This window comes from Malania oleifera, chromosome 10 (assembly GCF_029873635.1).
Source record: "Malania oleifera isolate guangnan ecotype guangnan chromosome 10, ASM2987363v1, whole genome shotgun sequence".
In the NCBI taxonomy this organism is placed as follows: Eukaryota; Viridiplantae; Streptophyta; class Magnoliopsida; order Santalales; family Ximeniaceae; genus Malania; species Malania oleifera.
In genome coordinates, this window is record NC_080426.1 from 24,415,354 (window position 1) to 24,437,505 (window position 22,152).

At 34.8% G+C, this 22,152-nt stretch overlaps 2 protein-coding genes across 3 annotated transcripts in view; both read left to right on the top strand.

Moving 5' to 3' along the window:
- Positions 1-7,056, top strand: part of LOC131166355 (uncharacterized) — a 64,661-nt gene extending 57,605 nt beyond the window's left edge. The window contains exons 13-18 of the mRNA XM_058124825.1: positions 2,007-2,091; positions 2,181-2,475; positions 5,437-5,695; positions 5,780-6,002; positions 6,150-6,373; positions 6,691-7,056. Coding sequence (XP_057980808.1) covers positions 2,007-2,091; positions 2,181-2,475; positions 5,437-5,695; positions 5,780-6,002; positions 6,150-6,373; positions 6,691-6,840 — 1,236 coding nt within the window. The 3' untranslated portion in view covers positions 6,841-7,056. The remainder of the gene's footprint in view (positions 1-2,006; positions 2,092-2,180; positions 2,476-5,436; positions 5,696-5,779; positions 6,003-6,149; positions 6,374-6,690) is intronic.
- A 1,867-nt stretch (positions 7,057-8,923) lies between these two features.
- LOC131166086 (elongation factor 2) lies at positions 8,924-13,797 on the top strand. 2 transcript variants are annotated; one of them, XM_058124341.1, is made up of 4 exons: positions 8,924-9,098; positions 10,498-10,559; positions 10,643-10,730; positions 11,033-13,797. In XM_058124341.1, the coding sequence occupies exons 2-4, from the start codon at positions 10,557-10,559 to the stop codon at positions 13,471-13,473; spliced, it is 2,532 nt and encodes an 843-aa protein (XP_057980324.1). In that variant the 5' UTR covers positions 8,924-9,098; positions 10,498-10,556; the 3' UTR covers positions 13,474-13,797. The 2 variants fall into 2 exon arrangements, with proteins under 2 accessions (XP_057980324.1, XP_057980325.1); XM_058124342.1 differs by having other exon boundaries at positions 10,539-10,559.
- Positions 13,798-22,152: the final 8,355 nt, after the last annotated feature.

The following is a 22,152-nucleotide window of genomic DNA, read 5'->3' on the forward strand; positions in this document are numbered from 1 at the left end:
ATACCAGTTCCCTTAGCTTCTTTTTTCATCCATTTTAAGGCAGCATTTAAAGTTGTCATTCTCCTATGCCATCCAAGCCAGCCTCTAAGATAATTCCAGACCTCGTTAACCACTCTGCATTTGAAGAATAAGTGATTCACCGTCTCAATTTCAGACATGCACAGGGCACAAGGCAACTCCTTATCCTCACCCGAGAGTTTTTCATTAGTTAACAATTTATTTTTAGCACCTAGCCATAGTATGAAGGAGTATTTTGGAGTGCATCCACTTCTCTAGATCAGTGGATACCATGGCAGTTTGGCACCTTTGTTTCTCCAAAAATTATAAGCTTTAGAACAGATTATCTCATTTCCAGAACACCATAGCTCCGGCTGTTTCACTGCATTCAGTCTGTCACCACATTGAAGTATCAGTATATTTCTAATCTCCACAATTTTTTTTGAACAAGGGAGAATCATCGTGTCTGGCTGAGATCTCCCAGATGCTCCCCTGTTTAAGATAACTCTGATGTATCCATTTCGACCACAATGAGTCTTTCTTTTTGTGAATGTTCCACAGTGTCTTGGTAAGCAGTGCCGTATTCCAGAGTTTCAAATCAAAACCACCCTGACCTCCCTCATTTTTAGGAAGACATACATCCTTCCATGCCACTAAGGGTTTGACTCTGCCTCCCCATAAGAAAACTCTACAGAGTTTAATTATATATTTTAGTACAGCCACTGGAATGGGAAGAATTGATAGCCAAAAGCATTCAATCCCTTGAACAATAGTGTTTATTAGCTCCATTCTACCTGCATAGGACAAAGTTTTACCTGGCCATGAGCTAATGAACTTCTCAATTCTAGCTATCAAAGGTGCATAATGGGTTGCATTCAGCCTTGTGGAAGCAAGAGGAATGCCCAGGTATCCGAATGGAGAAGTCCCTTGCTGAAAGCCAGTCAGATTTCTAATGCTCTTGGCTTCATAATCACTCAGACCTGCAGATAAAATTTTAGACTTCGAGGGATTTGATTTTAGGCCTGAGCACTTGGAGAAAGATTCTAAAGCATCCATCAACTTTTTAACTGAACTGTGGTCGCCCCTGGAAAACAAGACTAAGTCATCTGCAAAGGCCAAATGGGTTATTTTCAACTCTTTACATCTGGGATGAAAGCTGAAGTCCTGATCCTCCTCTAAGGATTTCAACAGCCTCGATAAATAGTCCAAGCATAATACAAACAGAAGAGGGGATAAAGGATCTCCTTGTCTGCCCTGTTTCCCTTGAAAAAAACCCACCAAACTTCGAATCATGGACAACGAATAAGTGGGGGTAGTTACACACTCCATAATCCAAATCACCATTTTACCAGGAAACTTCAAATTGATCAGCACCTCCTTTATGAATTTCCATGAGATGGAATCATACGCTTTCTTCAAATCAATCTTTAGCATGCATCTTGGTGATATCCTCTTTCTAGCATACTTCCTCACAAGCTCCTGGACTAAGTATGTATTTTCAATCATGCATCTTTCCCTCACAAAAGCTGATTGTGCATGATTCACTACCTTTTCCAGTTCAGGACATATCCTGCTAGCAATGATTTTGGAGATGACTTTATAAGCCACATTGCAGCAGGATATAGGTCTATAGTCATGTATTGTGTTAGCATGCTGGGACTTGGGAATAATCGCAATAGTCGTATGATTCAATTGTTTGAGTATCTTACCTTTCTCAAAAAATTATTTAATTGCTGCAGTGAAATCCCTACCAACGATGCCCCATGCAACCTTAAATCCCTACCAACGACATCCTCCCTTCCCACAACACCAGATGGTTGGCAATTATAAAAATTTCAATTGTACTTTTCCTCTTTTTTTCTCCAAACCTTGAAGATTTTTACTCCAAGGAAAATAGTATGGTTAGGGAAAAGGATGAATAAATATTGCTGAAAATAAGATAATGAAAAACTACTTAGGTTGGTTCTACCTCTGCTGAATGGTTTTTATTGTTTATGTTTCTGATGCAGGCTTGGGATTTCAAAGGACGTGAGCTAAAATCCAGATGGGAAATTGGTTGCTGCGTTGTTAAAATTGTTTACCACCGCCCCAATGGTATTGTACATCTTTTTATGTGTCCTTTTCTTAATTAGCCTCTCTCTCTCATATTTTGTCTCAGTAATGCCATCTAACATTATCTTCAGGTCTTCTGGCTACGGTGACAGATGATTTAGTTATTCGCTTATTTGACATTGTGGCTTTAAGAATGGTTCGCAAATTTGAAGGTCATTCAGATCGTATTACAGATCTTTGTTTCAGTGAGGATGGCAAGTGGCTTTTGTCAGCCAGCATGGATGGAAGTCTTAGGGTTTGGGACATTATCTTGGCACGGCAAATTGATGCAATGCATGTGGATGTCTCTGTAACAGCATTGTCCTTGTCACCTAATATGGACATTTTAGCAACTAGTCATGTTGATCAAAATGGGGTCTACTTGTGGTAATTTTTATACTCTATTTTCAGATCTCTTCTATACCCCTGTTTTTTTATGAAAAAGGAATTTCATTGAAAATGCCAGGAGAGGCAGAGACAATTAAGGATAACAAGATGTCTACACTCATGAAAGCAGTGAGAAGAAAAGACAACATCAATTTAACAAAGCCCCCAGCCTCAGTTGGCATCTTGAAAACAGCATTCTTAAAACAGGCTGCACTTTAAGCCCAATAGAAACCAAATATAGCACCCTGTCCCAAAGAAGCGCTGCTGTAATCACTTTCCAGATAATTCTAGCATTCCTTTTCAGCCAAATTCCCCATAGAGCGCCCCTCCACAACCTCTTAACATCCTTTTCTTTCCCCTAAACCAGTGAAAGAAATAGTGAAGAGGCCCTCCACCTACTTTGGACAAACCCACACTTCACCCAAGAATTTCAAAAAGTTTATTTGACAAGCCCCATGCAAATGTTGAAACAAATGAGACACATTGTCAAAAGTATTCCCATACGAGACATATCAAGAGACAAAGCTTTAGAAGGCTTCCATCACTGCACTAGATTGTTGATGTCATCTCTATTAAGTCCAACCAACCATAAGAACGCCTTAATCTTAGAAGGAACCTTAGCCTCATACACCCCAATAGGGTGGAAAAGCCACGTCCTGAATAAGGTGATAAAGGAAAGATTTACATGAGTAATGACCTGAAAAACCCCCAAGGACCAAACTTGACCATCACTCCTACTGGAGATATGACTACCCTCTTGCACAATCAGCAAAGAAGACTGCTCCTCTACTTCTCTGTCATCTAAAATGGAAGTCCTAAGACAAGGAACTCCTCTCAAGAACAAGAAGCAAGGAAATCACATCATTGTGCCAAAAAGATAGATGATACAAACGAGCAAAGGAACAGGATGATGCTGCCTTACCTGCCCAAACATCTTCCCAGAACCTAATACAATTACCTCTACCCAATTGCAACTTCGTTAAAGGAAGAAAAGAAGGATAAACATTTAAAATGAACCTCCTAGGACACTGAAAACTTCTTAAGCCCAAATTAACATCTCATCCGTTATCTTTTGTGCCATATTTATCGTTTATAATGTCATGCTAAAGGGAAACCATTAGAATCATTTAGCCAACATTGCATTGCTTTTAGACACCAAATTACTGAAGACCCAACCCTCCTTTCTTTCTTTGACCTGCATACCACCTCCCAATTCAACCAAATGATCTATCCTCTCCCCTATGCTTGACCAAAGAAAATCCCTCTTAACCTCTCAAGCTTTTATAAGAGTAATTCGACCACCTAAAGAGAAAAATGCTCCTTTCCAACCTTCCATCTGCCGAGCTACCTTGGTCACCACCAGATCCTAAAGCTAAAGAACAAGGTTTCCTTCCCAAAGGAACTCTTATATGGGTCAAAGGTCACTCTAAAACATCACACCCACCTAGGAAAGTCAGTTCCAAGGCCCTTTCTGGATTAAGATTAACCTGCCCACACCGCTCTTTCCCAAACCAAATCTTGGACTAGAGACCCTCCCAAAATCTTCAACATAGTGAGAATGTGAACAAAAGAGTCAACATGGTCATCTAAGACAATAATATTGTCATCAGCAAACTATAAATGAGATGCTACAACCTCCTCCTTACCCACCTTAGTATCTTTCATAACCTTCCATCCACAGCATTATCTATTCTACTCTGCACATCCACCACGAGGACAAAGGGAAATGAGGATCCACCCCCCCGCCCCTCCCCCCAAGATGACCTAAACCGTTCTTTAGTCTGCCTAAAATAATCACTGAGAAATAAAATTTAGATAAACATCCCCTTGTCCAGTTCCTCCACCTAACTCCAATCTCTTTCCTTCTAAGCATCCTATCCAAGAATTCCCAACTAACTCTGTCATAAGCCTTCTCAAAGGCTAATTTAGGTACAATGCCTTTCTTTCTATAATGAACATCCTGTACCCCTGACTGGCAATCAAAATAGCACCCACGATCTGCATCCTTTCCACAAAAGCACTTTAAGAGGATGGAACTCAACCTATTTGCGAGCATCTTAGCAATGATCTTATACACACTAGATATTAAACTAATAGGCCGAAACTTTATTACCTTCATCCTACTGTTCTTGGGCACTAAGGAAATGAAGCTAGAATTAACAGTTGACCCCAAATTACTGTTACCATGAAACTCCTAAAAAACCCCTCATTAGATCCTCCCCCACCACACACCAACACTCTGAAAATAACTATGTCAAACCCATCGGCCCTGGAGCCTCATCCCTCACCAGAATAGAAACACCAGCTTAACCTCCCCTTGAAGAGACCTCTCCGACCAAGACATTCGTGCATCAGAAATAGAACTCCACTCTAATTCCTCAATAATTGTTCTTTCTAAATTAATTAGTTACCAGCTGAAGTAGTACTCCTGTTTCTTCTGGGTTTTAAATAGAATGCAACCAACTGAAATCAGTTAAATGTAATCACAATATGAATGAATTCTGAAGATTGATAAAATTGAACAGCTGCCATTGACACATCTTGAGAACTATCAGATGATTGGTTTTAGATTTCCAACCAACAATATGAATGTTTTTGTTAGATCACCACTTTACCTAAAAGTTAAGCTGTTAGGTTATGGGCCAACAGTGTTTATCAAAGCTTTAACGCACCCCCACATAGGCAGCCCAACAGCACATGGAGAGATATACAAACAGTAAATAACACCCATTTCAAGGAATACAATAACTTTTTAAACACCACATAGTAAATGCGGGTGACAAGACTACAACACAGGACCTCATGGCCCTCATGGTAACAAGCTCTGATACCATGTTAGATTACCACTTTACCTAAGAGTTTAAGCTGTTAGGTTGTGGGCTAACAATGTATATAAAGTTTAACAGTTTTTAACTGTTCCAAATTATAAATTTGATTTTGCTTCTGTTTTTTTCTTGCCAGGGTTAATCAGGCAATCTTTTCTAGCGCTTCTAATGTTGATTCCTATGCAAGTGGAAAGGAAGTTGTGTCTGTTAAGTTGCCGTCCATCTCTTCAATTGATGGTGCTCAAGATGAGAATTCCAATACGCCTGCTATAAACTCACAACCAAAAGGCACTTGCGATGTTCCACAATTTGATCAGCAAATACCTGACCTCGTTACACTTTCATTATTGCCCAAGAGTCAATGGCAAAGCCTGGTCAATTTAGACATCATTAAGGTTGCGTGTACCTCCAATGACTACTTTTAGTCTTACATTTGCATGCCCTCCTATTTTATATAAAAATGTCTTGACAACTTTCAGGTCCGCAACAAACCTATTGAACCTCCAAAAAAACCAGAGAAGACTCCTTTTTTCTTGCCCTCAGTTCCATCTCTTTCTGGAGAAATATTATTTAAACCCAGTGAGTCAGCCAAGGATCAAGAGGGTGCAAATGCTGGCAAACTAGTAAGCAGTATAAGAAAATCGGATATCCCTCCCTCTCAATTTTTGCAACTTCTTCTAGAATCTGCGGAGACGAAAGATTGTAAGTTCACTTTGTATTTTATGAGTTTCTTAAAAAGCATTTTTTTTCCCAATGACTTCGATATTTAGGAAACATATCACTCTTTTTAACTTCAGATATTTAGAATACGTGTCTCAATGCTTTTACACATTAACATCTTGATTGCAGTTTCAGCATTCACAGATTACATTAAAGCATTATCTCCTTCGACTTTGGATGTGGAACTTAGAATGCTTCAAATTATAGATGATGATGATGATGATCGGCAAGACGAACTGGAAAACAGACCAGAGTTGCATTCAATTGAACTTCTGCTCGATTATTTCGTGCTTGAGATTTCCTGCAGAAGCAACTTTGAGTTTATACAAGCTGTAGTGAGACTGTTTCTCAAGGTATTGATGACTTTCGACTTTGTGCTCTAGGAATCGTTCTCACTGACATTGTGTGCAAGGTTTAAACATTCGTGGGTAATGCGTGTGAATTTTGAAAAGCCTACCATGTTTTGTTGGTTGTTTTTGACATTAACAATTGTTTCCCCAGCTGCTTCTTTGAAAATGGTTTTGTCATCCTACCGTGATTTATGTTATTTTCTGTATGAAATGTGCGAGCATTCATTCAAGAACTCAAAATTTTGATTTGACAATTGAATGTTTTAGAGGTCTTCACCTCATTGATTATTGAGGTTTACGTTGTGTGTTTTTGTGGTCAGATACATGGTGAAACAATTAGACGGCAGTCAAAACTGCAGGACAAAGCAAGGAAGCTGCTGGATGTTCAGTGCTTGGTGTGGCAGAGGGTGGATAAATTATTCCAAAGTGCCAGATGCATGCTCACTTTCCTCAGCAATTCACAGTTTTAAGCTTATCTGAGGAGCCAACCCCCTTATGTTACTTGTTTTTATGCCTTAAAATAGACAAGTCCATTTAGTATTTTACTGGCCTTTTTTTATGAGCCCAATTCAGCGTGTAAATGATAGTGATATTTAGTCCCTTATTCTTTTTTACTTGTTTGAAACATGGAAAATGTGAAAGGAAAAATATTTTTAAAAAAATTAAAATCATGCTTGTTTGGTAAATATTTAACTTCAAATAAGCTGAGATTCGTTGCCGAACTTTTAAAATTTATGAATTTGGAGCTTTTAAGGTATTATACAATTATTCCCATATTAAAAGGGGTTTTATTTTTCCTTCTATTTTTCTTTTCCATTAGTACTATTCAAAAATGAAATATTTATTCATTAGTTTGGTATGTCTATTTTGTCTTTCTTTCTTTTCTCAACAATCAACTTGATGTCTTCCTTTCCTTTCCCTAATATATTTTTAGTTCCAATAGGGCTTAAATCAATGAGTAAAGTTCTAATTACGCATATTCTTAACATTTAATTTTTCTTAAATTTAATCATTAAAATAAATTTTTGTTTTCCTTTTATATAGGAAAAGAAAGAAAATTTATTTTCTAATATACTGCTTTGTATTAAATATTGATAAAAATGATATTTTGTTATATTATAATTATGAATTTTAAAAAAATTAAATGTTAATGATATTTATAATTAAATTTTTGTTTATTGATTTGGTGTATTTTTTTTCTTATTTTTTATAATTAAATACAAAAAATAATAAATTTCTTAAAATTTTCACTCGTTTTCCTAATTTTTTTCAAGTTCCTAAAGAAAATTTATTGATCGCAGCAAAGGCATTCCTAATAAATATGTTCACACAAAATATTAATTTGTATAGTGCCCCTGTGACAGCGAATAATAGAAGATTATTTTATTTTTAACTGAATATTTACATTTTAAGCAATTATGATTTCTTTTGATAAACAATTTTTTTCATTTTTTTAAAAAACGGCTTTTAGTCTTTTTAGGAAGTTTTTAAATGTTAAAAATTTTATACTTTTAAAAACAGAAAGTTAAATTTTTTTCAAGCAAACTATTTTATTCCATTGTTTTCCTTAATTTTTTTTTTTTCAAATATTATAAAATTTTGATGCATTATTTATATTTTTTAAAAATGTCTATTTTAATCATTTTAAATACTTTTAAATATCTTATAATTTTTCTTACCAAACACTCAGAGTCAACCTTTTCCTTTTTAACAACTCATTTTTTATAAAAGGGAGGGGTCAAACATTTTTAAAACAATTTCTCCCAATTTCAATCTTCTAACTTGATTTTCATTAAACAATCTACTAAAGTAAATCTGTCACCTCTCCTTCATGTCTTATTCTTTCGTTAAAACGTTATTATTTTCGTCCTTTTATACTTTTTAAACTACCTAAAGTTTAACATTTTCTTTCTTAAACTCTCACAAGTTTATAAACGTCATTTCTTATTCTTTGTATCTAATCTAATATATAAAGTATCATAAACTCTATGTTTAGTTTCACTAATGACCATTTTTTACATTTTTCCTTAGCTCTTTATATTTTTAAGTTTTCCTATATTTCTTCAAGTCTTCTATGTTTTATTTTTTTTAACGACTTTTTAGACATTTTGATTCCACCATTAGTCTTTTTTTATTTTTTATTGCTTGAGTATATCAATTTTCCTCTCTCTCTCTCTCTCTCTCTCTCTATATATATATATATATATATATATATAAAATATTTCTAGTAAATCTAGCTAAGCCACAATACAAACTTTTGGCATAGAAATAATAACCCGATAATTAGTTTCAACAAAAAATTTAACTATTTTCATTGACATTGGGCAGGGATTTTTTTAACTAAAATGTTATATTAAGCATATGTTATAAAACAAAAAGTAATTTATCATCCATCCAATCCTTTTATCATCAAAATTATATTTAACAACTCACCCAACTTATTAATTTAAATTTCAAAATAAAAAATGTAAATATTTTTTTAAAAAAATTTATAATAATAATTATTAAGTTTATAAATAACTATTTATTTTTTATTTAAAAAAAAAAAAAAACACTTGATGATGAGCAGAACGAAGCGCACAAAGTTAACACGAAGGTCCGCTAGGGTTTGACAGCATTCCCCTCTGGAGGGGTTCACACATACTTATATCCTCTCTTCCTCTCCCTTCTCAGACTGCTTGCTGCTCCTAAGCCTCAGCAGCCTCTCTCTCTCTCTCTCGCCTTATCGGTAAGATCAGGGCCCTCTCTCTCTCTCTCTCTCTCTCTCTCTCTCTCTCTCTCTCTCTCTCTCTCTCATATGCTCATCTGTTATTTGGTAGACTCTTCTTCTCTTCAAATTCGTTATTCGATCATGAATCGATAGGCTACCTTATTTTTGCTTTTTTTTTTCCTCCAATTTATGGGGTTTCCTCTCTGTTACTGACTCTCGTCTGGCCGATTCCGTTTGGTGATTTATTTTGAGAATACTGCTGTCATGCTTTTGTATTTTGTTTCTGGGGTTGCTACTGATTTCCCTCTGATTACATAGAGTTGTATTCATCAGATTTACGCACACGTACCCGATATGTGTTCTGTTCCCTCAGTTTTCTGATTTTTCTGATTGAAATTATTATTACCTAATTCTGTAACTTCTGATGATTTTAAGATTCCCATTTCTGCAAAGATGCTATCTTGATGATTTGTTTTTCATGTACTAGGTGTTTGGATTGTTGAAGTTTGTTTATTACAGTTGACCCATGGGTTTAATTCGAGTACTCTTGATTTCTAAATTGCTAAAAGCATTTTCTGGTGACCTCACTTTAAGATTTGAGCAAAAAAAATCTGAAGTATTGGCGGGTTAAAATTTTGCGTTCATAGTATGGGTGCAATTCAATGGATATGTATCTGTAATGTTCTTTTTAGTTATTTGTGTTTGTATTCAATTGTAAAATTGAGTGAACAGTTTATCTCATGCTGTTATGGATTTAAGCATCTGTTGCTTTTAATTAAGTTAAATACAATCTCCTTGGACCTGTGTGCATAACTGATTATTTTGTAAGTTGGGATTTAATGGTTTATCAACCAGTTTGAGCACGAATTCATGAATTAAGTTGCAACTAAACATAATCATATTTAGTTGCAGAAAATTTTCATGACAAAATATGGGGGGGAATTTTGGTTTATAAAGAAAGTGTGTTTATATTTGGATTTTTATATTGTTCTTTTGATCAAATCCTAGAATACAAAAAATTATAGTATTTCATATTAATTGCATGTGGGTGATGCTGTAAATGATGGACCAAAATCCTAAATACTAATTAAGTTGTGAGCTTTATTTCTAGGTATAAAAAGTATACCTTTTTCTTAGAATATGAAGTTTTGAGTATACAAGTCGAATTCTTTATGAAGGATAGTGAGAGCAAAGTGCTTAGGATTTCATTTCTTCCGAAGGTTTCAATAGGCATAACTTCTGCTCCTCAAAACTTCTTTATCTTTGCAGCCTGCTTTAGCTTTAGTTTGGGTTGTTCTATTAAAGATAAGTGTGTATAAGGGGTAACCCTTAGTTTTTGGGATCGTAACTGATGCCTTTTGCTTTTGAAATTGTTTATTGGTTTACCCATGATATGTAATATGGTATTGTTGGCCAGGTGCTTTTGACCTTTAGAAGAGAAAGTATTTTTGTTTGCAGTTGCAAAGACTAGACAAGATGGTACGTACATTGTGTCCTACATCTCTTGTGCTGTTCTAAACTACGAAGATCTTTGTCTCATCCTTTTTTGATGATTTCTGCAGGTGAAGTTTACAGCTGAGGAGCTCCGTCGGATTATGGACTATAAGCATAACATTCGTAACATGTCTGTTATTGCTCATGTCGATCATGGTATGAACTTTATTCTGTCTCTCTTGCCCTTTTGATTTATGTTTTTAATGGTTGACTTCCATTTTTAGCATGTCTGGAAAATATTGTTAAAATAAAAGCAATATAGGGTATGTGTTATGCTTCCCTCGCAGGATGTTCAATTGTTCATTAACTTTCTGCAATAAAAAAATATATTATGTGTTTCTGTTTTTATAATTTTAAGTTTCAAGAGGGAAGAAGAAAAACTGCAGCAGCCTTTTTATTTCTCGACTTGATTCGGCCACATCATGTGTAAACCCTGATGCTGTTTTTACTACTTGCAGGGAAATCAACACTTACCGATTCCCTTGTTGCTGCTGCGGGTATCATTGCTCAAGAAGTTGCAGGTGATGTCCGGATGACAGATACCCGCCAGGATGAAGCAGAGCGCGGTATCACAATTAAATCTACTGGTATTTCTCTCTACTATGAGATGAGTGATGAGTCACTGAAGAGCTACAAGGGAGAGCGACAAGGAAATGAGTATCTTATCAATCTTATTGATTCCCCCGGGCATGTTGACTTTTCATCTGAGGTCACTGCAGCACTTCGTATTACTGATGGTGCACTTGTGGTGGTAGATTGTATTGAAGGTGTTTGTGTCCAAACTGAAACTGTCCTCCGCCAGGCCCTTGGAGAAAGGATACGGCCTGTCTTAACTGTTAATAAGATGGACAGATGTTTCCTTGAGCTTCAGGTTGACGGGGAGGAGGCTTACCAAACATTCCAAAGAGTAATTGAGAATGCAAATGTCATTATGGCGACATATGAGGATCCCCTTCTAGGTGATGTGCAGGTGTACCCTGAGAAAGGAACTGTTGCCTTTTCTGCTGGTTTGCATGGTTGGGCTTTTACTCTGACCAACTTTGCAAAGATGTATGCCTCAAAGTTTAAGGTGGATGAGGCAAAAATGATGGAAAGGCTGTGGGGCGAGAATTTCTTTGACCCTGCTACCAAAAAATGGACTAGCAAGAATACTGGTTCCCCTACCTGCAAGCGTGGTTTTGTTCAGTTCTGTTACGAACCCATTAAGCAGATCATCAACACTTGCATGAATGATCAGAAGGACAAGTTGTGGCCTATGCTGCAGAAGCTTGGTGTGGTCATGAAGGCTGAAGAGAAGGAGTTGATGGGGAAAGCGCTGATGAAGCGTGTCATGCAGACTTGGCTTCCTGCTAGCTCTGCTCTCCTGGAAATGATGGTTTTTCACCTCCCTTCACCTGCCACGGCACAGAAGTACCGTGTTGAGAACTTGTACGAGGGACCTCTTGATGATCAATATGCCAATGCTGTTAGAAACTGTGATCCTGATGGCCCTCTTATGCTCTATGTTTCAAAGATGATTCCTGCATCCGATAAAGGTCGATTCTTTGCTTTTGGTCGTGTTTTCTCTGGGAGGGTGTCAACAGGTTTGAAAGTCAGAATCATGGGTCCAAATTATGTTCCTGGGGAGAAGAAAGACTTGTACGTGAAGAGTGTTCAGAGAACTGTTATTTGGATGGGAAAGAAGCAGGAAACAGTTGAGGATGTTCCCTGTGGTAACACAGTTGCCATGGTTGGTTTGGATCAATACATCACTAAGAATGCAACCTTGACAAATGAGAAGGAAGTTGATGCCCATCCGATCCGAGCCATGAAGTTCTCTGTCTCGCCTGTCGTCCGTGTGGCTGTGCAGTGCAAAGTGGCATCTGACCTTCCCAAACTTGTTGAAGGTCTGAAGCGGTTGGCAAAGTCCGATCCTATGGTGGTTTGTACTATTGAGGAGTCTGGGGAGCACATTATTGCTGGTGCTGGAGAACTCCACCTTGAAATCTGTTTGAAGGATTTGCAGGACGATTTCATGGGTGGAGCTGAGATTGTAAAATCAGACCCTGTAGTGTCATTTCGGGAGACTGTTCTTGAGAAGTCATGCCGAACCGTGATGAGCAAGTCTCCCAACAAGCACAACCGTTTATATATGGAAGCCAGACCGCTGGAAGAAGGGCTTGCTGAGGCTATTGATGATGGCCGTATTGGTCCAAGGGATGATCCTAAAGTTCGTTCCAAGATCTTGGCTGAGGAGTTTGGCTGGGACAAGGATCTTGCAAAGAAGATCTGGTGTTTTGGTCCAGAAACCACCGGCCCTAACATGGTTGTTGATATGTGTAAGGGTGTTCAGTATCTTAATGAAATCAAGGATTCTGTTGTTGCTGGGTTCCAGTGGGCGTCAAAGGAAGGTGCATTGGCTGAAGAAAATATGAGGGGTATATGCTTTGAAGTGTGTGATGTTGTTCTCCATGCTGATGCCATTCACAGAGGTGGCGGTCAGGTCATTCCTACTGCTAGGCGGGTTATTTATGCTTCCCAATTGACGGCCAAGCCACGGCTCTTGGAGCCTGTGTACTTGGTGGAGATTCAAGCACCAGAGCAGGCCCTTGGTGGCATCTACAGCGTCCTGAATCAGAAACGTGGGCATGTATTTGAGGAGTTACAAAGGCCTGGAACCCCGCTGTACAACATAAAGGCATATCTTCCTGTGGTTGAGTCGTTTGGATTCTCAAGCACATTGAGAGCTGCAACCTCTGGGCAGGCTTTTCCGCAGTGTGTGTTTGATCACTGGGATATGATGGCTTCTGATCCGTTGGAGGCTGGTTCACAGGCTGCAACTTTAGTCTCGGCCATCCGCAAGAGGAAGGGATTGAAGGAGCAGATGACTCCTCTCTCTGATTTCGAAGACAAGCTATAAATTGTCAGCTCATTGTCATCTAAATCACAGTAAGGTAATATCGTCGAGCGACATTAAATGTCGCTTCGCATCTATTTTTGTGATTGTTCCCGTGAAGTATTATTTGTTATCTATTGGCAGTTGAGCCCTTTTATTTTTCTTGTCGTGTTCTAATTTAGATATGGCTTTGTAAGGATAGAGATGTTTTATTTTCTTTTACATGATCGTTTCTTGAGTTGTTCCAAACTTGTCTTGTTCGGAGAAACAATGAGACTGTTTGATCTTTGAATAGGTGCAAGTTTTTAAGATTAAATTTAATTATATTGTTGTGGATGTTACTCTGCACCCAGTGACTACTGCCGTGTTAATCGTTTTCGTGAATGATTTTATGGTTGCTTCGGTTGTGCATGCTGCCTGCCACTGGAGAGGGGGAGAGGCCAAACTGAGATTGATATTGAATGGTGATATACTCGAAACAATCTATTCAGGTTGTCCTTCGTATTAAGAATTTGACAAAGGGCAAAGGAAAATAAAAAAGATTTTTTTGGTATGTTTTTTGGATGAAAATTATTAAAAATGAAATGGTATTTAATTTATGCTATTATAGAGTTGTAAATGTGTCCAGTCAAGTTGTGTGTTTTTTTTTCATGTAATTTTGCTTGCCCATTCTGATCTCAAACTGAGTTTTAATATATTTGTTCGAATTTGGTCATTAAGCGAGCGAATGTGTTGAGAAGTCTTTATTAAAATTGCTTATGAATTGTCTAATTTTTTTGGAATAGTAAGAGGTTATTAAATTTCCATCATGCAAAAAGATGGAAAAGGGCTTAAATTATATGTTTGCTCCAACCGATCCAGCCTATTGGATGGCCCCTATAACTAAGATTATGTGATTTGAGTTTAAAAAGATCGTCTGATTCAATCTTATTAAATGGTTTTAGTTGGGTTCAATAAGTCAATAATCAAGTCAATCCTGCTCATGTTTAAATCTTCAAAAATATTGTGCTTGAAAATTGATTGTATAATGAACGAGTCGGAATAAGTTTTTATCAGGTTTTTGAGCTGCTTGTGGCTTGGTTCGTGTGTGAAATAATGTTACAGAAATAAGTTGAGAGGACAATTAGTTTAATTAAGAGAATTATTGGATTCTTTTGGAAATTAAAAAACCAAAATTTTGAAACTCATAGAGCATGCATAGTAGTAGTTATGGAGGTGTTTTAAGAAGTTAGAAAGTAGATTGAGAGGAGGGGAGTGTTTTTTTCAGGTTATGTTTAATTGGCAGAATGTCTGTTCTTAAGGATAAATTAATTATAATAAGTTAGTAATAGTTAGTTATATATATACATATACAATCTACTTTTTATAATTTAATAATTTAAATAAGAATTTAAACTTTAAACATAATTAATGCATCTAATTGATTTAATGTATCATTAAATATGCAGTTCTTGAAACTCTCACATACAATCTGATTTTTTTTCAAGCAATAGGTCATACATCTTCTAAATCTTTGGTATAGGTTCAAATTAAAGATATTTTGAATGATTTGAATTAAAGATATCTATATTTATTCAATTTGCTTCTATTTATTTATTATTTATAAAGGATTGATTAAACCATTCTAATTTTCTATTTTAATTTTTTAGAAATATATCTTACAAATCAAATATAATTTGATAATATAATTTCATAAAATATAATTTTATAAACAATATACATAATATTATTTGTAAGTATTTGTAAGTAATATTATTTATATTATATTAAAATTTAAATTATATTCAATTAATATTAATTATTATTAGATTAAATATATTAAGTTAATAAGTTAAAAAGTTAAACGTGATCAATTCATGTTTTTTCCTGATGTAGAAAGTATTCCATTTGTTCTTGAATAACTTCTTTCAAAAGGGCTTTTAACTTTAATTTTTTTATTTTTATTTTAAAGAGATTATGTTTTGAACTTTAAAAAAAAATGTGTTTGATAAAAAAAATAAAATAAACATATGGTATTAAAAAATTTAAATAAAAGGAGGAATTTTAAAATAAAATATCTAAATTCCTCTAATGTGTTCTAAAATAATTACCATAACATCATTTAGATAAACAATAATCTAACTTCTAAAAGATAAATTTAGAAATAAAAATAAATTATGGACTTATAACTATTCTCTAGACAATAAATTTAAAATTTATTTGAACTTTAATAAACTCAACAATTGATCATTTAAAAAAACAAAAGATTGCTTTAAGTGGCAAGTTACAATTTAAAATTTTCAATAAACCAATTAACATTTTCATTGGAAATAGTCAATTCTTGAGATTTTTTACAAAATAAAATATTAAGAAGGAAAATTGTAACATCTCAGAAAATAATATGCATGGAAGTGTAAAAAATGGAATTAAATTAAATAATTAAATAATTAATTAAATAGTAGTAATTATTAATTAAATTATATAATATATTAATATAATATTATAAATTATTATTATATAAGGAAAGAATCCTAAAGCTTCTTTAAGCTTCAGGAATTCAATTTGGATTTTGAACAATAGAGGCCCTCAGCGTCTCTTAGTCTCGCCAACTCTCTCTCCTCCACCACTTCACTCTCTCTCCTCATTTTCTTGACAAATACTCGTTCGATCAGAAAATAAAAAATATTGCTGAGTTCCATTATTCGTCATCATCAATTTAATGGAAATTAATTTTTCTTAGGAGCGTTGTAGGCACCACTCCTGGGGTAAGGTAAACTCATTCTCTCTCCTCAATTTTTCTCAAATCTTCAGCCTAACTGACGATCTGAAACTACCACGTGATTCTAGGAGCGTTTCTCTACAAGTCTAGTAGAGTAGATTTTTGAACTGAGATTTCCAAACACCACTCCAAGGTTAGGGTAAGATTTAGGGAATTAAGCAAATTGGTTATTCTTGAAAGTTTAATTGTTTATTTAGAGTTTATGGATCTAGAAAATGTTAAAATAGTATTTTATTTGGGGTTGTTTAATCGAACTAGGGTTATTGAATCAGGGTTCGGGTGAGCGCAGGTATCGTTTTGGGGTCTCTACTGGCGTAGTTTCTAGAAATCAGGTAAGAGGAATAGATTAAGCTAGTAATTTTGTAATTTAACCTGTTAAAATGGAAATTATATGCATATATATACATGATTATCATGTGAGTTTTGAAAAGTCAATCGTTTGAACTGTAATTTTGAGCTTAGAGCTGTGTTATTAGTTATTATTTGCGAAAATGAAATGATTAAAGTAATATATTTTTTTAGATAAATTGTGGAAATAATTTAACGTATATTTTCAGTAGAACAGATGATGAATATGAGTTGACTTATTATTTCAGATGATATAATTATGCGTATTATTCAAATCATGTGGCATGAGTAAAGTGAATATACTGTGTTGAATTATGATATTTTTATGAGATGTTAGAAATATTGAAATGCGTTGAAAAATATATATTGTGTGTGATTGTTTAAAGTAGATCTAAATGTGAATGTTAAATTGCAAGTTATGGTTTGAGAACTTCGGTGGACCATAGTAGGCACAGTTGTAAAGCCCCAGACCCACCACATGGGGCTCGGAGTGTTAAGAGACCAAACCCATGTTTCTGATTCCATTCATGCAGCGGAAATAAATAAATAACCTCAAATATAATACCAGAGTTCTATATTCACATAAACAAACTCATAAAATACAACCACATTCTCCATATTACAAAACCTGAATAAAATATATTAAACATAAAATTAAATACAAATCCATTTTGATGTCCACTCACAAAAAAAAAAAAACTAACCCCGCCTTGAAACTATCTAAGCTTGATCACTTGGAAAACCTGAAAAGATTAATAATTCGACGGGGTGAGACACCTCTCCTCAGTAAAGAAGAAATAATTTACAACAGAGTGTGACTGAAGTGTTTAATATATATAATTAAAATATCCATACAAACGCATTCATAATCCAATAGCAGCCAAGATAACACATTCATAATCATATCATGGTCAACTTCTCTGTCATCCAATCACATGCCCACATACATAATTATTTTTACTAATAATTCCCGAAAATATAGAAGTCTACCCGCCCATACAAGTAAATTCCCTCTGTTCTAGTGCTAATACCAAGGCACTCACCTTTCTCAGTAAGCTCTCAGGTTATGTATTTAGGTAAAATCTTCGAGAATAGGGAAGGTCATCCACCCATACAAGTGACTTCCCTGTACTCTGGTATCCACAAATAATTATCAGAGTACTCGCATTCCTCAGCAAGCCCTCTAGTGAAGTAATTTACTTTACCATAAATACTTAATTAATTAAAGTCGCTCGCAACCAATATTAAACATTTCACAAAGTTCCACATATAAACACATTTCACAGTCAATCCATATAGTCTTCAATCATACCCACACAAGGTCTATATCCACACAAAATGTAATCGTCCACACAAGACTCTAGTACACAACATACATGTCCACACATGATTGTCAACCATACAACATATATGTCCACACAGAACTGGTCCACACAGGACTAATCACATCACACAACATACATGTCCACATAGGACTGGTCCACACAGACGCAACACAAACCACCTTGTTCATGGTAAATAGGGAAACAAACTCCTCATATCACTGTCAATGTTTACCTCCCAATATAAACGCTCATATAACGACCTCCTCATACTACTGCCAACGTTATATAACGGTTATATCAGGTACGATATAACGACCTCCTCATACCACTGTCAACGCCATATCGCAATTTACATGAACCACACACAAACCAATAGCAAATCCAATCACTCAACACATCTACACAATTACCATGGTATACACAATCAACCAGTATTCTCAACCAAGCAGAATTCGCAACCCAACAATATTCACAATCACAATAATTCATCATTCCACAGTACTCACAACCATTTAATTAGTAAAGATGATTTCAAGCCACACGATTTTTCTCAATATAATATATAATCAAAAACAATTATTTTATATCCCGCATCGTTCAGATAATTGTATCAAAAATATATATATAAATCTATACCCAAATCTAACCGTTCTAAAATTATTTTTTAAAAAAACTATTATAAAGTATTTCCCCTTACTTACTCTTCGGGATTCGACCTAAAATTAACAAAATGAGACCCTACATTCCAAAAATTTCAACTTTCTCAAATCTTAGAAAAATACTCATTTAATACTTTCTAAGCTCCAAAAAATAATATTTGTTAAGAAAACTCCAAAATAACTCACTTACCATGATTTTGGGATGTTTCCCCAAAACTCCAAATCAATGATCAACTCCAACAGCTTTGTAGAGAACGACCCTACGAACCTCGTGGTGGTTCCGGATAGTCAAACTGAGTCAAATCTAACCCGGAATCGAAGAGAGAAGGTAGAGGAGTCATGGTTAGAGAGAGAAACAGAAGGAAGAATGAATTCTTCCGCTAAAAATCTAATTTTTGCCTATTTATAGGCAACTTGCCACGTGGCCTTGTCGACGAGATATCTAGACTCGTCGACGAGCCCAAGAACACCGCTTGTGGACGATACGGGAGCTTGTCGACAAAATTCAAAAATGTGAGAACCTCTCTCGGTAAACCCTCGTCAACAAGACATGCATACTCGACGACGAGGCTCAGAAGATTGCTCGTCGACAAGCACTTGCTTATTACCCTTTAAATTTTTTTCATCCTTTCTTCTATTTTCCTTTTTTCCTTTTATTATCTTTCTTATTATTTTAAATAGTTAAAATTTTCTTGGTTGTTACAAAAGTACTGTTGCGCATGATTTTTGAAGAGTTAGTGTACCCACACATTTAAGAGAGAGTGTGGAGATGAGATGGTTAATTGTGCTGAGAAGGGTAGAGTCCCCTTAGAGTCTAGACCAGTATGAGAACAACCAATCTGACTTACAGACTGAAGAGGTTGTTATTGATTTAACTCTAGTAGGCCGACCAGGGTTAAGTCCAGCTTATGGGCCGCACACCCTGTCATGAAGGGAAGCATGACAATGATTATCCATCTGGCAATGAGTTCTAAATGCATAATTGTAAATTTAACCAACGTATAACATGAGAAGGGTGTGTGTGAAAGCATATTATGTGATGTGAAATGTGGGAATAGATTTTGCGATGCGACATATTATGTGATCTGAAATACTGAGAAGTGTGAAAATTGAGATCCTGAAAAATGAGTATTATGGAGATAACAGATACAGAGTAAAGAATAAATGTATTATATATTGTAGTATTTTACGTATTTGGGACGAGGTAAACTTTCCGCCCGAGGGCTTGCTAAGAAATGCGAGTGCCTTGATAGGTATCAGATGTAGCCATACTGGGCTGCATAATATATTAGGATAGAAGAAAGTTACTTGTATGGACGGGTAATCTTCCCTATCCTCGGGAATTTTCGCTGATAAATAATTGTATGAATGCGTATGAATACAAGATAAACTATCCACTTGAGGGCTTACTGAGTAAGATAAGTGCCCTGATGAGCATAAGTTGTAGTCATACTTGGTTGCGTAAGGTATCATAGTAGAGGAGTGCTACTTGTATGGGCGGGTAATCATCCCAATCCTTGGGAAACTCTCGTTAATAAAATACACTGCGTGTGTGTGAATAGAGACAAAGAATGATTTCATAATTGTGGATTAATTTGTAAATGATAATTATATTTTATACATAAACCTCATCATAGCCACACATTGGTATTAATCTTTTTCGTCTTACTGAGATGTGTCTCACCCGTTATACAATTCATTTTTTTCAGGACCTTTGCGTGATCAAACTTAGCGAGCTCGGGACTGGGTTTGTTGGCATAACATTTTTGTGAGAGGGTATAGATCTTGGATGTATTTTTGGATTTATGTTTTTTTTTTAGTTTTATGAGATGAATATATATATGGATACTTGATGTTGAGAACTTTTTGGGATGTTTATATAAAAACTCTGGTATATTATTGAGAATGTTTATTTATTTTTCCGCTAAGTAATTGAAGTTATGGTATCAGACATAGGTGATTGGATCACATCACTTCCCAGGCCCCACTTGATAGATTCAGGGCGTGAAAAAAATTATATGCATTTATTAAAAAATTTTAATTTATATATTATATAAAGATTTAAATTTAATTTCCCACATAATTTAAATTAGAGCATTCATGTCATACCATATCCTGTACTTTTATGATTTCACATATCCTAATATCTAAATGGTGTTATAACAGTATCTCATGTCATATAATTTAGAATAATATATAAATTTTTACAATAACTTTATATACCATGCTTTAAAATTTTAAAAAATATTCATTATCACACATTATGACAACTGATAACATCAATTTAGTTATAATAATTAAATAATCACGAAGTTGCTATTTTTTTTAGCTTGATAAAAGACTTTACTTAGTATTGTTAAGACAAGATACAACCGTGCTTAAAGAAAAATGGAAATGCATGACCTAAGAATTGTAATTTTTTTTATTTATTAATAATCTTACTAGGCCTTCACTACACAACATACAACTAATAACCCTTCGATCCAGTCTTTTCCAAAATTTCAATATAAAATCTCTTATACAAAAATGATATGATCAATTTGTTGAAATGTTTATCATTTCCAGTTGGACGATCCATTAATCCAAAATTTTTTTTTTTCTAATATTTGACTGTAGCTTATATACTTTTCATTTTTAGCAAGCTCAAGAAATTCATTTAACTCCGTCTTGAATACATACATAGAAAAAAGAAAACTTAGATAAAAAAAAGCGCATCAATAAAAATTAAGTGGATGCCTTTGAGAGAATGTTAGATTATAAGTAGGATCAATCAGTGATTAATTATTTTAAATCTTTAATCGGGATGTTCGTCATGGTATGAATAATATAGGTAATCAAATCGCGCTTGACGGGTGTTGTTCGTTGATAATTCGCTTTCAAAATTTATTAGTCAACAATTAATTAACAAAAACAAAGAGGTAAACTTGGGCATTATCTAGGTCAAACCTTGAGGCCCAAATGGTGATATAAGGCAACCTCTCCAAGCAAAGTGGAATTAAGCTTTGAAGGCTAAGTATGAGGAACACAAAATAACACTGAACAACAAAGGGCAAAGAAAGAAAGAGAGTGCAAGAAGTAGGCTTTGGAAATAGCAGTTTGATCTGAATTGTGAGTTCTTTCCCTCTTAATTTTTTTTTTCTCTTTTTGCTCATAGCTTCATCTCCTTTGTAATTACTAAGCACTGTTATATTAGTTTTTATTTTTATTATAATAATTTTAATTTTTATACTTTTCTATTTTTATTATCGTCCATACTATTAATTACCCTTTAATCCAAGGATAAAAAATGAACAAGAGCTCAATTAATTTTTAATTTGGTTTAATTTTTTAAATATTGACCAAATAAATTATCGCTCTAAGTTTTTTTTTTTTTTTTTTTTTTTTATGATTTTCATTTTTATAATTTTAACAATAATCTCAAACAACTTCTTAATTTTTTAATTATATTGTTGGATGATAAATTCATCTCAGCATGCTAATGGACCGACAAATCAATAGTTATAACTTCACATTTGAACCATATGAGTAATTAATTTTCAATCAAGCCATTTCCTCCTTATTGTTTCTAAGGCTCCATTTGGATTGAGGATTTGAGGAAAGGAAATAAAAATAA